This window comes from Dermatophagoides pteronyssinus, unplaced genomic scaffold (assembly GCF_027571235.1).
Source record: "Dermatophagoides pteronyssinus isolate colony J.1.1.1.1 unplaced genomic scaffold, Derpt_VIB-CSIC_2022.12 sq0038, whole genome shotgun sequence".
Lineage (NCBI taxonomy): Eukaryota > Metazoa > Arthropoda > Arachnida > Sarcoptiformes > Pyroglyphidae > Dermatophagoides > Dermatophagoides pteronyssinus.
Window position 1 is genome coordinate 258,781 of NW_027461562.1, and position 19,593 is coordinate 278,373.

The 19,593-nt window shown below is 29.9% G+C and overlaps 3 protein-coding genes across 4 annotated transcripts in view; 1 reads left to right on the forward strand and 2 right to left on the reverse strand.

The window, feature by feature from the left end:
* The first annotated feature begins 620 nt into the window (after positions 1 to 620).
* LOC113799872 (uncharacterized) lies at positions 621 to 2,307 on the forward strand. 2 transcript variants are annotated; one of them, XM_027350569.2, is made up of 4 exons: positions 621 to 992; positions 1,062 to 1,094; positions 1,152 to 1,673; positions 1,729 to 2,307. In XM_027350569.2, the coding sequence occupies exons 1-4, from the start codon at positions 869 to 871 to the stop codon at positions 2,283 to 2,285; spliced, it is 1,236 nt and encodes a 411-aa protein (XP_027206370.2). In that variant the 5' UTR covers positions 621 to 868; the 3' UTR covers positions 2,286 to 2,307. The 2 variants fall into 2 exon arrangements, with proteins under 2 accessions (XP_027206370.2, XP_027206369.2); XM_027350568.2 differs by having other exon boundaries at positions 1,062 to 1,673.
* Positions 2,308 to 2,510: 203 nt separating this feature from the next.
* Positions 2,511 to 4,124, reverse strand: LOC113799871 (isovaleryl-CoA dehydrogenase, mitochondrial). The gene is made up of 2 exons (XM_027350567.2): positions 3,753 to 4,124; positions 2,511 to 3,675 (listed from the first exon to the last, which is right to left on the reverse strand). The coding sequence occupies exons 1-2, from the start codon at positions 3,975 to 3,977 to the stop codon at positions 2,536 to 2,538; spliced, it is 1,365 nt and encodes a 454-aa protein (XP_027206368.2). The 5' UTR covers positions 3,978 to 4,124; the 3' UTR covers positions 2,511 to 2,535.
* Positions 4,125 to 7,884: 3,760 nt separating this feature from the next.
* Positions 7,885 to 19,593, reverse strand: part of LOC113789320 (uncharacterized) — a 41,550-nt gene continuing 29,841 nt past the window's right edge. Inside the window, exons 5-8 of the mRNA XM_075823844.1 lie at positions 18,801 to 18,941; positions 17,557 to 18,391; positions 15,974 to 17,483; positions 7,885 to 8,480 (exon numbers count right to left, since the gene is read on the reverse strand). Coding sequence (XP_075679959.1) covers positions 8,020 to 8,480; positions 15,974 to 17,483; positions 17,557 to 18,391; positions 18,801 to 18,941 — 2,947 coding nt within the window. The 3' untranslated portion in view covers positions 7,885 to 8,019. The remainder of the gene's footprint in view (positions 8,481 to 15,973; positions 17,484 to 17,556; positions 18,392 to 18,800; positions 18,942 to 19,593) is intronic.

Here is a 19,593-nt window from a genome sequence, read left to right on the forward strand (position 1 = left end):
AATGTGAAAATTTTTTATTTATTGAACAACAATTTAAGATAAAAAAATCACCAGAATATTCTATGATTAATAATAAACAACAACAACAACAATCGACAACAACAACACCAAGAACAACAACAACAACCGGCGATCGAAAAACAAAAAAGAAAATTTTTTTTGAAAATTTTTTGAACTTTTTCTGTGGATGTTTTAAACCCTTATTGCATTTGTTGTTCATGAATGAATCAAAATCAATGAAAAAATCTGTTTATGATTATTATTATGAACCAATGTTTAGTCCATTTGAAGTTTGAATTCTTGATTTGCTGTTGACCATTATCCTCCATATTTGTTTTTGATTTTGTTTGTTTTTTTTTCAAATGAAATTTTGAAATTCCAAAAAAAATGGATGTTATCAACAATCAACCAACCAATAATCTATTCTCTATGTTATCAATTTTTTTATTGAATTTTTGCTTGTGAAATAAAAGTTGATTTGATCAATCAATGAATGATCAGTAATTTCATTTTTGTTGTTGTTTTGATTTTCTGAACTTCTCTTTGTGTGTGTGGTGTAACCAATGGTAACATTTATTATATTGTTTTGTTTGTTTTTGTTTCTTGGTTTTTTCCCCGGTAAATTATGACAGTTGTACCGAGACGAAATTTTCTGTTGGGGGTGAAATTGTCGATTGCAAGTTTTGTTTTTGTTGAAAAGAAGAAATTCTTTAATGAATGATAATTTGTGTGTTGAAAGATTTTTTTTGATTGACAAAGAATATTCCAGTGATAGCGACAGTAATTTATTTTGGTTTGTTTTGTTTTGTTTGGTTTGGTTGGTTGGTTGAAAAGTCGATTTGTCAACCGAGAAAAATACGAAGAAAAAATGAGTACATTAGATACAGAAAAAGATGAAGATCAATCATGGGTATTGGATTCATTGGTTGGTTTTCTTAAAAGTCCATTATGGTCAACATCATTAAATGATTTTATTGATCGTCATTCGATTAGTAAGTAGTTTAAAGAAATTTTCCGGAAACAAATTTTTGAAATTCTTTAAAATATTTTTTCTCAAAAAGTTTTCGACCCGAATGAAATTGAAGATGATAATGGTAATGTACAATATCAACAAGAATATTTAGAAATATTTCAACAATATAGACGTTTAGTTGATCAATTAATTGGTTCACATATGCAAGAATTAGATATTAATGAACAACAATTTTCACGTGCATGTCAATTAGCTGAAGGTATGCTGGCAACAAAACTGAAACGAATTCTATTCGAAGAATTATGGGCTGCTGAAGATTATGAAGTTTTTGTTCGGTTAATGTCCAAAAGAAATGTTGAATTACAATTAGAAGCAATGGAAATTTTGGTTCGTAAATATGGTTTGGTTTATGATGTTTTTGTACCGGTTGGTACATCACCGAAAAATTTTCTTAGTGAAGATCATATTTTACGTGAAGCTATTGTACGATCGTTGAATGATTTAGAATTAGAACATGATAAAGATGATGATGCGAATGATGATTCGAAACCTAACCGTGGAAAAATTATTAGAAAAAATGTCGAAGTTGATGTTGAACCAAATGATAATGTGCCGGTAGAAGAAGAATCGGGTGAGATTGATGATAAAGAAGCAGAAGAAGAAGAAGAAGCAGCAGTGGTAAAAACAGATAAAGAAACAGGTAAGGTTTTATCAAGTTTGTTTAACCTTACCTGATGAATGTTTTTTTCCCCAAGTACAAAGAGATGCAGAAAGATTGGTTAAAGTAAAACAAAAATTTGATCAAAAAATGACCGAAGCATTACAATCAGCATTTATGAATGATGATGATGATAAAGAAAAAGTCAAAAGTCAGGTTCAGCCAACCCAGATTGATAGAGATAATGGTGATGATGAACCTGAATCCAAAGGAAAGCAAGAATCAAAAGATTCTTCTTCATTGTTGATTTCTACAAAACCAGGTTTAAGTGATGAAGATATACATAAAAGAGCTGATTATTTACGTGCTCAAAGAGATAAAATATTGAAAAAACGTCAAAAAGAACGTACAGAACGTATATCGAAATATTTGATTAAAGAACGACAATCAAAACAACCACCACCATCAGTATCATTATCATCAACAGGAGAAATTGCGGAATCAGATGCGGCGACGACGACAACCGATAATAATGGTCGTATGTTGGCATTTCGAAAAAGTTTAGCTGCACGTTTGAAAGCTGAAGTTGTACTTGGTGGCGGTGGTGTTGCTAATCAAACAAATCCGGCGACATCAAAATCATCAAATGAATAAATGAATGGAGAAAATTTCCTTGGAAACATTTCTTGGAAAGATTCTCGCCGCAGAGTTGTCCGCATTTGATGCATTAAAAATCCCAAATATTTTAGATTAATTTTCCTAGAAACAGACTTATGCTTAGCAGACTTTTTTTAGTCAAATCTTTAATCCTTATCAATTAACCCGTCCGTTACTGATCCATCATCATCATCATTATGATAACATTGAAAAAATAAAAAATTTCTTTAATAAAACATTTATTAATTTATTGTAAATATTCTTTATTCAATTCTCTACCAATCAACCAACGACGAATTTCACTTGTACCTGCACCAATTTCATATAATTTTGAATCACGTAATATTCTACCGGCTGAATAATCATTTGTATAACCATTACCACCTAACATTTGTATTGTATCCAATGCTAACTGGGTGGATGTTTCAGCTAGTGTTAATATAACGGCTGCACAATCTTTTGTATATGGACTTGGACCAGGACGACGTTTATTATTATTATTCATTTGATCATTATTTTCAGCATTTTGTTGTTTTTGATTTTGTTTATATTGATCCAGTGCTCTTGATACATTATAAAGATATGAACGACACATTGATAAACGTGAATACATATCAGCCATTTTACCTTGTACAATTTGAAATGAACCAATTGGTTTATTGAATTGTTTACGTTCATGTACATATTTAAATGCTAATTCACATGCAGATTGCATCAATCCTAATGGACCACCAGATAATACTAAACGTTCACTATCCAAACCGGACATTAGTATATAAACACCACTATCAATTTTACCGATAAGATTCGTTTCAGGAATTTTTACATTATCAAACAATAATTCACTTGTTGGTGAACCTTTCATACCAAGTTTATTGATAATTTGTCCAACCTGGAAACCTTCCATATCTTTTTCCACCAAAAATGCTGAAATACCTTTTTCACTTGTTTTTGCATAAACAAATACTACATCAGCTTCAGGTCCATTGGTTATCCAAAATTTATGTCCATTCAATAGATAATAATCAGAATTTTTATTCGGTTTTTTGGCTGTTGTACGCATTGATGTAACATCTGAACCACTTGTTACTTCAGACATTGCTAATGAACCAATAAATGTTCCATCAATTAATCGTGGTAAAAATCTTGATTTTTGTTCATCATTTCCATGTAATGATATTTGATTGATACAAAGATTTGAATGTGCACCATATGACAGTGCAAGGCCACCAGCACATCTACTTAATTCTTCCATTGCTAAAACATGATTAAAATAATCCAGACCTAAACCACCATATTCAACCGGTGCTGTAATTCCCAATAATCCCATTGATCCTAATTTTTTCCAAAATTTACGAAAATCATCATAATGTCCATTATGGTCAATCTGGGGAGAATTTTCAATGAAAGAAAAAAAATTAGTTAAATTAGTTAAATTTGAATGAAAGAAAATTTCCCGGAAACCTTTTGAACCAATTCTTCGGGTAATTCTTTTTCGGCAAAATTTCTAACCATTTGACGAAATTCAATTTGCTCGCTGGTTAATCCATGTAATACATCAGAATTCCATATGATACTTGGCGTTCGATTTGCAACAAAATTATCAACAATATTTTCTGTTTGTTGTTGATAATATCGACGTATTGATCGGAAAAGAATTTGTCGAAAATTTTTTGATTGAAACAACATGATTATTGTTCGGGATATTTCCAAAAAATCAATCAATCAATCAAGCAAGCACTAATTCACATTTTTATCAATAAACATCAGCATCCTCACCATCAACGAAAATCATCGAGCAGAAGCATGATGACAACATCATCATGCTGATGATGATTAGAATGATTGAAAGCAAACTAGCAAAAATCAAGTCATATCATCTGAGCTTTTTTTTACTTGTTCAAAAAAAATGATAATCTTTAATTTCATTTAGTCGATATGTCCTTCGATGAATGAAGAAAAAAAAAGAAAAAACTTGAAATCTTGTTTGATAAATTTTTATTATTCCTAAAAAATCTGTCTCATAGATGGCAGCATTGGTTTCGTTTTTGTTTTTTTAGTTTTTTAAATTTAAATCAGTCGGGCGTTTTTTGGGTGAAAAAAACAAAATCTGATAACGAAATATTTCGTACATTAGATAAGTAATTAACCGTTCTCTTTGATTAATAGAGAGATATTTGATCACCTAAATTGTTGTTGGATTGATTGGTTTTGCGGTGTAATTTATGCCTATCATTTTTTATTATTATTATGTAAAAAAAGGAAAATATTCTGAATACAAATTGTACTGATTAAAACGATAATAAAAGTAGCAAATCAAATGAAAATTTCTTAAATTGATTATGGATCTGAAATACATAAACCAATAGGTTCAGATGATCGCAAGGTTTTATAATGAATTTTATTGTTAATATGTTCATTTTAGATGACTTCGTTTTTTTTCACTTTTACTTTTGACAATATCTTCATCGCTCTCTCTCTCTCTCTCTCTCATAAAAGATAATAAAAATACCATTATCAATTGATTTTCTTTGATTACATTCTTTTGATTATTCATTGTTGTTAAAATTATTGATTTTGTTGTTGTTGTTGTTTATTATTATTATTATTATTGTTGTTTTTCAATCAGCAATTCAGTTGGAAAATTCATTTATTCATTTTTCTGCATCATCACCATCATCGATGAGAATAAAACTTCAACAAGCAAAATCGACAACGATAAAATGAAAATCAAATTTTATTCAAGAATTTTTTTTTTTACAAGAATATTTTTTTTTGTAAATGAATTTTCAGGAAAATAATCGAAAATAAGATTAATATTTTTATTCTTCTTTGCGAAAGAAGAATTCCAGAAAGGAAAAAAATTCCATAAGATTTTCGATTAAAAAAAAAATTCTGGAAATATTCTCTCTATTTCGGCACTCAAAAAAAAGGATCATCATTATGATTCGATGATGATGATGCTAATGATGATGCTAAGTAAATTTACCAAACAAAACAAAAAACAAAACAACAAACAACGATTTAAAGTTTAATATGTTTTCGGTGTGTGTAAAAAGATATTTAAAAGCAAAGCTAAGCATCGGAAAAATTATTTTCAAAGTTCAAAGATTATTTTCCATTTATTATTACAGTGGAAAATCTCATCAACCAAAAAACAAACAAACAACAAACACTGAGCTTTCGAAAAACATCATAAATCTTTTGATCGATGGTAATAAACACTTCTCTCTCTCTCATCGGTAGTTTTCGGTAGTTGTTGGTTGGTTGGTTGGTTTGGTTTAGTTCATCTTTTTTTTAAATGAAAAATCCAAAAGCTATTAAGTATTTTTTCTTAAGTATTTCTTTTTTCGACTTTTTACTCACTTGATCTTATTTGTAAGTTGCTTATATGGTTCATCTTTTCGAAAGATTCACACCATCGTGTGTATCACTAATGTGATTAATCACAGCAACTATGACTGAAAAAAAACACGACTAACAAATTTGTAACGCAAAGAGATGAGATGGGGAATGGGAAGAAAAAATGAAAATGAAATTCGGGATTCTTGAAACAAGAAAAGAGTGAAGAAAAGAGTAAAAGAGTGAAAGTGAAAAAACAATAAAAAAAATTAGAGAAAAAACATCTCTCTTTTTATGTGGAAGTGTTTTGGTTGGAAAATTCCTTGTTTTAGCTCTAGGTCAATTAGGTCAATTTATTTTTTCGAGTATATTTACTCGGTGGAAATAGTAGACGAAGAGAGAGAGAGAGAGAGAGAGAAGATGCCAGAGAAGATTTTTTTTTTCTTCATTTATCGTCATTATTATTAATAATATTTATCCCCGAAAAAACAATGAAAAATATGAATGGATTTTGAAATGATTTTTGTTTTGTTTTCGTTGTTGTCAGTCGTTTTTGATTTTTAATATTCTCTGCTCTGCTGTTTTTTGTTTTCTAGTTTTCGCCTAATCAATCATTCTTTTAACGGAATTATATACTCTACACACACACACACACACAAACACCGTAACTATCCTGAAACAAAAAAACATTGATCATTCGATGAATCTTTCGTATCATCATCAACAAACAAGCAAACAGTAAAATCTTTAACTGAATGAAAATGGCTTTTTAACATTAACATTGAAGAAAGGGGGAAGAAAATTGAACCGGATAAATAAGGGGGAAGGAAGAAGATGAAAAAACATCTTGAAAAACTTAACGACTTTACAAGTGTGTGTGTGTGTAATATACACGCATATAGATTCTTATGTTGAAAATTAGTAGTATCGATGCAAACAAAAATAACAACCAACCGAGAGTAAGGAAAGGAACATTATTGATGCTTAAGAAAGTAGAAAAAAGTGAAAGTAAGTGTTTAATGTTGTTGTTGTTGTAATGATGATGATGTTGACGAAAAACAGAAAAAAGGTTAATGAGAATAAAAAATAAAAACAAGTTAAGCGCACATAGATATTGAGAGAATCGAGTGAAAAAGAATCCAAGAGAAAAAATTAAGTAAGGTAAGTTACCTGCTTCTGTTTTTGTCGTTGTTGTTGTTGCAGCCAAAGTGTTTTTGAGAATAAAGAAAATCTTTATTTTTTGCTTGATTTTTTCCTTTTTCTTTATATTTTCGATGTGTATAATGTTCGTTTAGTGTTAAATAATGTAGTAATATTATTTTCATTATGCTGGGTGTTTATGTTGGTTGGTTGGCGTATAGAATGTTTATAAAAAAATGATGAATAAATTATCAGATTTTGAAACAACAACAACAACAAGCTCAAAACAACAACAACAACAAATTATCATTGTTTGTTTTTTGTTGGTTATAATCAATTTTTAATTAACATTGGTCGTTTGGTTTGGTTTGGTTGTGTGTAAATTTATCGTTTCATTTAAGATTTTATCATTTTATCATTTAACCAAGAAAGGAAAGAAAAAAACAATGTCGAATCAAATAGAGAAAGATTTCTATTTCTATTTTCACACAAACAAGATTTACATGAAAGTTTATTTGAGTGAAAAATATCCAACGGCATTATCATCATCACTGAGAATATACGAAAAACGGATATTTATTTACAACGATAATAGGATTTTTGCTATCGTTACTTACTTTTTTTTTCATCATCCATATTACCATCATCTCTTTTTGTAAACTTTAAGTCAAATTTATAAACTAACAAACGAATTACAAACGAATTACAAATAAAAGGATTATATGATTGATTAATAAATAAATAAGGAGAGCAGAGAGAGAGAGAGAGAGAGAGAGAGAGAGAGAGAGAGAGAGAGAGAGAGAGAGAGAGAAATATGTAAGTAATTTCAACCAAACACCAAATGAATAATTCTTATTTTTTTTTCATCACATTGATAAAATGCTGAATCATAAATTTTTTCTTCAATATTCTTATTATCATCGTCATCGTCGTTTTTTTTCTCCCATTTATCATCATCATAATGATGATGATGATGATTCTTAATAATAATAATAATAATAATAACCGAAAGTGATGATGAATGATTCTGTCTGTTTAAACGATGGAAAAGCAAGAATGCAAAAGAAGAATAAGTTTGAAATATGGAATAACAGAATAATAAAATTACACAGAATTACACAGAATAAGAATTATTATTTTTTATTATAAATAAAATAATATATTTTATTTTACTTTTTTTTTGGTTTACAATTTTTTTACAAATTTTTTTTTACAAACGATAACAGAAAAATATTGGAAGTAATGATTATTATTGTAGATTTGATTTAGATGTTGTTGTTGTCGCTGTTGTTGTTGTTGTTGTTAATGGTGATGATGATGATGATGATATTAGTAGATGATGATGATGCGAATGATGCGATTGTGGATGATGCTGCGGTAGTAGTGCATTTGTTGTTGCGGATGCTTGTTGCTGTGGTATGTAAATATATGATTGTTGCTGGTGATTACGTGGTAAAGAATTGAAATCCGTATTACAAGAATAATGTTGTTGCTGTTGCTGATGATGATGATGTTGATGATGAACACCTGAATGACGTAATAATGTTGCTGTTGTTGATGATGATGATGGTTGATGTGCATGATGACCACTATAAATAATTTTTGAATTTGGATCCATCGATGATGATATTAATATTGAACGATTATTATCGTTAACATTATTATCGTTGGTAGTATATTTTCGTAATGGTGATAATTGAATAATGTTGGCTGTTTATAAAATGGGAGAGAGAGAGAAAAAAAAAGAAAAAATGCTCATTAAACTTGGTTCAAAAAAGAGGGAAATTTCCCGGAAATTTTTTTCGGATGAAAAATCAAAATTCATGCAACAATTCATTCGAATTTATTTTGTTAAACAAAACAACAACAAACAAAAAAACAACGATAAGATAAACAAAATATGTAATTTTGTCAGAAATATTCTGTTGTTGTTGTTGTTGTTGATAATTTACCTGGAAAAAAAACAAAACAAGCAAAACAAACAAGCAAACAAACATGATGTTTGTTGAACAAACCATAAAGATAAAAATGTTTTCATCCAAAAATCAAAGCCAACAGTTAAACCAACAACCAACAACAAAACCAGCAGTCAAACGAATATAATTTGGTAGAATTGGGAGCGATTTACCAAACACATTATATAATAATAGTTCCAAATGATGATAAGTAAGTAAGTAAGTAAGTAATGAAAATGAAAATATAAAAACCCAAGAAAGAAAAAATATAATTAATTAATTACATCTAATTAATTTCTTGAGTTTACATCTTTTTACAATTCTTTTTACATTACATTACATAATCATTTCATATTTTTTTCTTATTGTTCACATTTTTCTTTGGAAAGAAGAAGAAGAAAACACACTTTCATCATTGAATGATGAATTTTTCTTTGTGGTTTTTTCTTCTTATTCTTCTTTGCTTTGCAAAACATTATCTCCCTATTCAGGTACATTAATTTTGTTAATTTAGTTTTTTCGTTTTCGTTTTTCGTTTTGTAGTTTCTGTCTCTTGCTGTTGTAGTGGTTTTTTCAGATATTTCTAGGAACATTCTTGGATTTTTCTAATTCCAATTTTAGAAATGATGATGATGATCATTAAATTGAAAGATTATTCAGTATTTATCAGTAATAACCAAATTGAATGGCCAATGGTGATGAAGAAATGATGGGTTTTTTCTTTTTTCCACATTCATTTTCTTTTCATTTTGTCAATCCGTTTCAAGTAATTTTTCTACACACTCACACACACACACACAACGAAAGAACTAAATGAAAATGAAGATTACCGACCGAAATAACCGACCGAAATGAATAACCGTATTATATTCATTTCATTCATTTCAGAACTGAAAATGAAAATGAATCAAAATGATAAATTATTATCCATCCAGTGGTCCTTTTCATTTTCATTATTATGGTTATTTTCAAACAAAAGAAAATCGTACTTTCATCGTATGAACATGACATGTGTTTTCATAATGTAGAAGGAAATTTCCCGAAAAGCAAAAAAAAGCGAATTTTGTTTCATTTTTTTTTTAAATTTCTGGGAAAAATTCTCTAGGAAAGAAACTAACAAATCAGAATAAAAATGTCATAAAATTTTTTAATTTAAAAAATTTTTTAAAATAAATTTCCCGGCAAATTTATTGCCCGAAATGAAATGAAAAATATTCGGGCCGGCAAATGTTGAGAACAAATATGGAACAAGAAGAATAGGGAAAAAAAAGAGTTAAAAAATGCGAAAATTTTCCTCGGAAACTTTTTTTATTTCGGGCTATAGGAAAATAACAAATCTACAAAATTTTTCAACACAATAAAACAAAATTGATTGCGTCAATTGATGATGATGATGGTAGCAGCGGCAATAATCATAAATTTAATTTTAAATTTTTTTAATTAAAAATGCAAATTTTTTCCCATTCACAAACATGGTAATATTGTTTTCTATCCATATTTGTTGTTATTAACAACCAAATAAAAAAATTTAATCAAAAATTAAATTAAAAAAAAAGAAAGATTTTTCCCGAAAAGTTTTCCAGCAATTTGAAAAAAATGAAACTAAAAAAAATTCATTGGCTACAGTTATGGTCAGTCAGTCAGTCAATTCAGCAAAAATCTGTCAACCTTGTCGATACATTATGAAAAAAGTGAGATGTGAAAAGTGAAACAAAACAAAACAAAAACTTTTCACTTTTCATTACCGGCTTCTAATTTGCATTATTAAATTTGAAATTTTATTTTTTTTCGTTTGTTTTTGAATTTCAAATTTAATTTCGGCCCGAAAATGAATTTGCAAAAAAAAAAAATTCTCGAAACATCGCCAGTGCGCATGTATGGAATTTTCAACCGTAAAGAAAAACGAGAAAAACTCTACAAGAATTATAATTATTGTTTTTTGTTTTGCTCAGGTATTGTTATTCAAATAATCAAAAAATACAGGTAAAAATGAATGAATGTGTATGATGAATGAATGTGTATGATAAATGATTGAGAATCATCATCATCATCATTTGGCCTATTTTTACTCTAGTTGCTATTGTCCATTAGGGTCAAAATATATATATTATTTTTTTTCATTCTGTAAATAACAATAACGCGTATCACGTTTCACATATCACACACACAAACAGAGAGAGATTGTTGTCATCATCATCATCTGTCAAACTTATTGTTGTATATTTTGTGATGTTAGAATTGTAGTAATCCATCCAGGTAATCATCCAGGTAATCAGTCATTTTTTTTTCTTTGTTGAGAGAATGTTGAAATGAAATTCTACAAAAAACAAAACAAAAGTTGAAAATTCTCATTACACTAATTGATAACTACCACAAAGATGATAATTGATGATGATGATGATTTCTTTTTCATTTTGTTCATTTTGAAAGACCCAAAAATGAATCAGGTGAGGTTAACCCAGGAAATTATGACCAATGTGTTTGGCATGAACAAATACATTTTATTATCGATATTTTTGGAAAAAAAATGTTTTAAATTTTTAAAATTAAAAAAAACTTTTCTGAAAACTTTCTCTCACTACTACTATATATTTGCTTTCTTCTTCTTTTCAACCCCCCCTTTTACACCACACTTCTTTCACCCCACCATCCCCCATTATTCTTTTTATTTCTTTTTATTTGATTTAGTAAAATCAGAAAATTTTATTCCTGTTAATTTTTGTCGAATACTACGTGAACGTTTACGACGATCCATTGTTTCTTTTAAACGTAACATTAATGAATCTTTACGTAAACTTTCTTGATTTTCAGATTTTTTTCTAGTTGTTGTTGTTGATGATGATGATTCTTGTTGTTGTTGTTGTTCATTATTATTATTATTATTATTATCATTATTTATAATTGTTATCTTATTACCAAAACTAACATGTTTTGTTGTTGTTTGTTCTTGTTCCTGTTGTTGTTGTTGTTGTTGATTATCATTATGTCTTCTTTTTGATGATTTTCTACGATGTTTTCGTTCACTTTTTGAACGTTCAACATTACCATGACCACGATGATGATGACGACGACTACGATGACGATGTTTTTTTTTATGTTTTTCTGGTTGTTCTTGTTCTTTTTCTTGTTGTTCCGGTTTTTCCTTATCATCATCATGATGACGATGATGACGATGATGACGACGTTTTCTTTGCGATTCAGTTGATGATGATGATGATGATGCGGATGTCGATGATGTTTCACCTGATGATGATGATGATTTTACTGGTTCTGATTTTGATGTTAATTCTATTTGTTCTGCAACAGGTAATTGTTGTTGTTGTTTTGGAAAATCTTTATTCAATAAAATTATATCTTTTAACCATGGTCTTGTATCTACAGTTGCTGATGTTTCAGTTGTTGCTGATACAGAAAATTCTTGTTGCTGCTGCTGTTGTTGTTGTTGTTGTAAGTTCCAATCATCTTGTTGTTGATCAATAGTACCATCATCAGTATCACGTGTATTTCTATTTGCTCCAATCGTAAACGATATTTCATCAACAGGCATAGCATATGCTTTTGATGTTGTTTTACGTAATGAATACATTGTGGTGGCTGTTTCAGGATTTGCCGCTGCTGCTGTTGCTGTTGCTAGTTGAGGTGGTGATAATGATCTTTGTTTTCGTAAACTTCTTGATTTTGATGGATGTCCTAGATTAATAACTTCGATTACTTTGAATGTTGGTGGTGGTGGTACTTGTGTTGCTAATTGCGGTGGTGGTAAATGCGGTACTGATTTTGGTTTCGATTGTTTTCGTAAACTTTTCGATTTCGATAAATGTACAACTTCCATTATTTTAAATGTTGGTGGTTGTGATTTTTCCCTTCTTATTATGGATTTTACTTTTTCAGTCAATTTTGTTGATGGTACTTTTAGAATAGCTATTGTTTGCTGTTGTTGCTGCTGCTGTGGTTTTGATAAACTTTTTTCCATTAAAATTACCGATTTTTTACCCGATGGTATACGTGGTATAATTTTGGATTTTATAATCGATTTTTTCAACAATAATAATGTTGATTTTGGTTTTTTATCATCCAAAATTTTAGATTTTTGTTGAATTTTTTCCTCTTTTATCGATGATTTTTTCTTTTCAATTCCGGTAGATTTAGCCACTAATAATTTTGGTTTTTCTTCTTCCACCGCCGGCAAACGTGTTGATTTAATTTTCAACAATGATTTTGGTTTAACCGGTAATTGGCCATCTTTTTGTAAATCTTTCAACCGATCACTTTTCATTTTTAATTCATCGGGTAATTTTGTTGCTGTCGTTGCTGTTGTTGTTGTTTTTGGTGTTGATGATGCTAATGTTGTTGTTGCTGTTTGTGTTGTTGTTGGTGGTGGTTCGGGTGTTGGTGGTTGTGTTTTTATTGGTGGTGATGTTGATCCGGGTGGTGATGTTGATGCTGGTGGTGATGTTGATCCGTGTGATGATTTTTTTGCTAATAATTTTAATAAATCATCATCTTTTTTAGCAAAACTAGCACTAATACCACTACCGGTAATAATAATTTTCGGTACTTTATCCGATGCAATACCTTTAATTACCGATTTTATACGTTTATCTATTGATGTTAATGGATCATCATTTTGTTTATTAAATAATCTTGGTGATTTTTGACCACCACTACCATAACCAAAATCAGGTGGTGCTGATGATGATCGACTACTACGTTCTTTACGACTATGACGTTTTGATCGTCTTGATTCTTCTCTACCACCTAATGATGATGATCGTCGACTTTTATTTCGTTTTGATTTTTCACTACCTGCTGTTGATTTTCTACTTTTATCCGATGATACTGATGATCTTGATTTTGATCTTGATCTTCTTGATCTTTCTTTTGAACTTTTTCCATTTAATGATGATTGTGATTTTGATTTAGTTTTTAATGATTTTTTTGATTTAGATGATTTTGATGATAATCTATTTTTATATTTATCTTGTTTAAGTGATTTTGTTCCACCTTTACGTTTTGTAATTGTTGCTGTTTTTTTACGTCCAAGTCCACAAAAATTTCCCATATTTTACAAACAAACAAAAAAAATTCGTTTACCAAATAAGCTTTCTTTTTTTCCCCCACAAATAATAAACTTTCTTTCTCAATTGGATTCAAAACAAAAAACAAAACTTTTACACAAAAAAACCAGGGAAAAAAATTATAAAATGATTACAAAATTAATTACAAATACTATTCGTGGGTATTTATAATCAAATCCATAACAATCCAAAATTTTCGAATCTTAATTTTCTGGTTTTCTAATTGAATTTTCCATTCAATAATTTTTCGATTCTTTTCGTTTGTTTGTGGATTTAGAATGGTGAAACAGAAAAACGAAAAAAAAACAGAATGAAAAATCCAAACACAATCATCATTGATTTTTAGAAAAGAATCTTCATCAACAAAGATTTGTTTTACCGATAAAAACAATGTTTTTGATTAGAAAAGAAAAGAAGTGATGAATATATTTTGAAACTGGATTCTTTTCTTTAAAAAGTTCCAGAATTTAGAATCTTCAATGAAAAAAAACGAAAAAGAATATTTCTTTTCGATTATTTCGAAAAGAAAAATATCTGGAGCAAGCAAAAAACTGGAAAAAATCAATACACTAATGATGATCATTCTGGCTTTTTTTGCTATTTTGATTTTTGGTTTGTTTGTTTTGTTTTTTGTTTTGAAACAAATTCAAATACAGAACAACGACAACGACGACGATTTCACGAACAATGAATTCACAAACATTGAATTCTTTGGATCGATCGATTTTCACACAATCTTCTCTCTCTCTCTCTCTCTCTCTCTCTCTCTCTCTCTCTCTCTCTCTCTCTCTCTCTCTCTCTCTCTCTCTCTCTCTCTCTCTCTCTCTCTCTCTCTCTCTCTCTCTCTCTCTCTCTCTCTCTCTCTCTCTCTCTCTCTCTCTCTCTCTCTCTCTCTCTCTCTCTCTCTCTCTCTCTCTCTCTCTCTCTCTCTCTCTCTCTCTCTCTCTCTCTCTCTCTCTCTCTCTCTCTCTCTCTCTCTCTCTCTCTCTCTCTCTCTCTCTCTCTCTCTCTCTCTCTCTCTCTCTCTCTCTCTCTCTCTCTCTCTCTCTCTCTCTCTCTCTCTCTCTCTCTCTCTCTCTCTCTCTCTCTCTCTCTCTCTCTCTCTCTCTCTCTCTCTCTCTCTCTCTCTCTCTCTCTCTCTCTCTCTCTCTCTCTCTCTCTCTCTCTCTCTCTCTCTCTCTCTCTCTCTCTCTCTCTCTCTCTCTCTCTCTCTCTCTCTCTCTCTCTCTCTCTCTCTCTCTCTCTCTCTCTCTCTCTCTCTCTCTCTCTCTCTCTCTCTCTCTCTCTCTCTCTCTCTCTCTCTCTCTCTCTCTCTCTCTCTCTCTCTCTCTCTCTCTCTCTCTCTCTCTCTCTCTCTCTCTCTCTCTCTCTCTCTCTCTTCATCATTGTAACGCCATTTTTTTAAAAAAATGATAAATTTTACAGAAAACCGAAAGAAGGAACACAGTGAAAGAGTAATTATCGTAGTTTTTTTTCTATAGAAACACAAAACTTGTAAAATTTAAAATCAATAATTTTTTTGAACGCTGGAAAAGATTTTCTTTTCATTCAACCAGCATCTTTTATCTATTTTGGTTGTTTGGTTTTTTCCGCACTTTTTTTTCCAGAATTTCGATTGTAAAAAATGCGAAATTATCGAATGATGATTACCAAAGCTCGGAAAAATCCAGGGGAAAAAAATCTAAATGGTCCTTTTAAACAATCATTACAGGTAATTTTACAGACAGTTTTTCAGTTTTAAAATAATTCCCACGAGTCTATGGTTATCCATAGACTTTTTTGTTTGCAATGTATGGAATTTCGCTTGTCATTCGGTGATCCAAATTGATTGGTGCTAATCATTTATTTATAATGTTTATATGGGGGTGGGATGATGGTGGGGAAATTAATAATAATATTGAACATATGGCGGTGGGGATAATGGTGGTGGGAATAATGATGATGATGATGATGAATAACATTGTAACTAACCATAATCAACCATAATAACCAACCACCATTATGATTATCATCAAAAACAAACAAACACAGAAAAAAAGAATAATCATTAACCATTTGGCAATCAAAATCATTATTATTATTATTATTATTTTTGTGAAAAAATAACCAACGAATAATAATAATAATTATTTACAAACTGAAATAGGTTTTCGGGTTAATTCAAACTAACCTGAAAGTTGATCCGGACAATTTGTTGTTTGATTATTATTGCTGGCGACGGCTGTAGTGGTATTAGTGTTGGTTGAGTTAACATGACCAAATAAAATTGTATCAAAAAATTCCTGATTATGTTGTTGTTGTTGTTGTTGTTGATATAAAACATTTTGAATAATATCTGGTGGTTGTTGTTGTTGTCCAGGTTGACCAGGTTGTCCGGTTGTTGTTGATAAAATATTTACATAACCGGCTGGTTGATTAGTTTGAATCGAATCCGAAGATGCTGATGTTTCAGATGTTAGATTTAAATCATAATAATTTGGTGGTGGTGGCTGTGCAGCAGTAGTTGAATGATGTGATGTTAACCCTGTTATAGATGTTCTTTTAGCAGATGCTGCTGTTAAAATAGATTTATAATATTGATGATGATTATCAATCGGATCATTATCGATTTGTTGTTGTTGTTGTTGATGGTGTTGTTGTAAAAGTTGATTATCCGAACACATTGAATTATCATCATCAATAAGATTCATTCCATAATCATTATTATTCCCTGTTGTAGCAGCAGAAAATTCCACTAAATCCATTTGATTATTACAAATATGATGATGATGATGATGATGATTGTCAATGGCAACCTCATCGTCGTCATCATCATTATTCTGTTCCTGATTATCATCAGTATTTTCATTAGTTAGAAATGTTGTTTCAACAATATTCTGGTTATTCAAACTTTGATTTGAACGTGACAATTTTTGCTGTTGATGATTTTTTCGTTTAAATAATCCACCACCACCATTGCTGCCAATAACAGAGGAATTTTGTTTCTGTCCAACCATCATTGTTATCATCATTGTTGTTGTTGTTGTTGAATCTTCTAAATTGTTTTGTTGTTGTTGTTGTTGTTGTTTATTTGTAATATGTATCATTTTATCATTCAACATAATAAATTCATTATTACCATCATCATTAGCAGTATTCATTTCTTCAACGTTTGTTGTTGTTGTTGTTTGTTTTATTCTTCCATTACTGTTGTTTGACGTCAACAAATTTTCATCATTCAAATGATGTCCTTGATAACGGGTATTTTGTTGTTGTTGTTGATATTTGGAACGTAAAATTGCAATCGTAATCAATATTAAAGCAATAATAACCGTTATAATAACCGTTGATATTATTAAACCAACAACCATATGTTTATTACGAAAACGGCCATAACCACCGAATAATTCATCAAAAAATGATGATGTTTTACGAATACCGTTACCGCTGCCACGTGCTGTTGAAATAGTCGAATGTTGATCATGACTTTGATGATGTTCACCAAAATCAATACGACGTTCAGCTGCACGTAATGTTTTTGCTTGCAATTCAATTTGTATTGGTGATCGTTTACGATTATTTTGTGCATAAATATTCAAACGTATCGGAGTGTTTGATGGTAAATCATTGATTAAAAAACTAAAACTACCATTTAATAATGGATTCATAATACGTTTATCGATTGCATCGATTGTTAGATTCTGGAAATATTTCGAGAAAACGAAAAAAAGTGAAAAATTTTCCTGATAAACTTTCCAAAAATAGAAAATTTACCTTTATCAATGTTGGCCTAGGTAAAAGTGAATAAATTTCACAAATATAATATGTTGGTGGATAAACTAATAGATGTGGTTGTTGATTTAATGAATGTGAATTAAATTTTGGTACTAATTCATTTAGAAATAATATTGATGATTGAACAGCAACAGCACGTTGTTGTTGTTGTAAATTACCGGTCATTGTTGTTGTTGTTGTTGGATAAGGACCAATACCATTACGATATGTCATTTTGATTGATTGGCCACCACCATCAACTGATGATTGACCATCATCGTTGTTACCGGTTGTCGATTGTGATTGTAGATCCGGTGCAAAATACAATGAATAAATATCGGTTGTAGTTAGATTAGCTGCTGCTGCTAATGAAGAATCAAAATGATGTTTGAATTTTTGTTTACGATAACTTTGATTATATTTCAGTCTGGTCGTTGTTTTTTGATCATCATCCTGGTCATCATCGGAATTATCATCAGAATCTCCCGTATAGATTTCATCGGATTCTTCATCATCACGATGATGACCATGATGATTAGATGTTGACCATGTTGATGAGGAATGTTTATCGGTTGATATTAATGATTCTTTATCGATCAAATTCGATTGATTAGTCATCGATGATGATGATGATGATGATAATGATCCATCACAACGTATAGATAATGTTGAATCACTTTGATTTGAAACCAAACATTCATATGGAAAATATGGATTTGTAACCGGTACAATTAAATACCGGCATGGTTCACGTTGAATACCGATTGAATTTTTTGCTGTACATTCAATAAGGCCATATTGATCACGTTGTCTTGGTACATATTCTAATATTGATCTATTGATTTCATGATTTAAGAAAAAAATTGAGAAAATTTTCAGTAAATTTTGACAGAAAACAAAATTCCGGAAAATTTCCGAAATAAAACACACATTAACAGCAATTCTTTCGAAATTTTGTTTCTGTTTTTTACAATTTTTGAAAGAATCATAAACAAGATTCTGGCCATGTTTCTATGTTATGTTTTGGGTTAATATATTTTTTTTATTATTACTATAATCATTTTGATTATCACTATTCTTGTCAACTTGGATTCTGTTTTTTTCATCTTCTTCTTTGTTGGTTTCTGATTCTGTAGATTATAAAGATTGATAGCAAGCAGAAACAAGCAAAAGCAGAAGCAGCAGCCAAAAGATAAAGATAACAAAAGGTTGTACACACACACACACACAAAACTTTTACTTACTTGGTTTTATTGATCACAATAAAATTGGCTAAATTAGTATGTTTTTCAAAACGCCATTGAAATGTAATATCCGTATTAGGACGAGAATCGATTTCACAAATAATCTGTATGATTTCGTTCAATTGTAGACCATAAATCAATCTATATGATTATTATTATAAGAAGAAGAAGAAGAAACGTTTTAAAAGATAAAAAAATTAGATGAAAAAAATCGTTTATTTTTTATTTTGGTTGTTAAGAAATGAAAAATCGCAAAAGAAAAGAATCTGGACCAATTTTATCATCATTATCAAAGAAAAGCAAAAGGAATTGAAAGAAACAAAAAACATGTTTTTTCGATCATTTTTTCACAATTGGCTTCTTGGAATCAAAAAGAGAAAGTTTCCAGAAAAATGAAATGAAAAACGAACAAACGATTGGATGGGGATTAAATATAGAATGATGATTTTACAATGATGACCAGAATCAAATGAAAGAATCAGATAATAATAATTATTGTTATTATAAAGTTATTAAAGCACATCATTTATTGACCAGATTTGGGGTAGAAATAGTTGAAAAAAATGGACAATTACATTACATGGAGGAAAAGAAACATTCCAGAAAGACATTTCAACAAAATGTGCGGTCGAAATGAAATAAAAAACAGCTTTTTAAAAAAGTTTCTTCATTTCTTTTCTTGCTTCAAATGAATATTGATTAATGAAAGAAGAAGAAGAGGTTATCCCCCCCAACAATTACAAGAAAACTTCTTTCAAACGGATGTTTTGTGTTAAAGTTTTGACCAATTTCT

Bases quoted from the DNA above. Each gene is read 5' to 3' on its own strand.
- LOC113799872 (XM_027350568.2), top strand. From the start codon at position 869: ATGAGTACATTAGATACAGAAAAAGATGAAGATCAATCATGGGTATTG. The intron at 993-1,061 runs GTAAGTAGTTTA...TTTCTCAAAAAG, and splicing joins TATTGATCGTCATTCGATTA to TTTTCGACCCGAATGAAATT. The intron at 1,674-1,728 runs GTAAGGTTTTAT...TTTTTCCCCAAG, and splicing joins AAAAACAGATAAAGAAACAG to TACAAAGAGATGCAGAAAGA.
- LOC113799871 (XM_027350567.2), bottom strand. From the start codon at position 3,977: ATGTTGTTTCAATCAAAAAATTTTCGACAAATTCTTTTCCGATCAATA. The intron at 3,676-3,752 runs GTTTCCGGGAAA...AATTCTCCCCAG, and splicing joins CCGAAGAATTGGTTCAAAAG to ATTGACCATAATGGACATTA.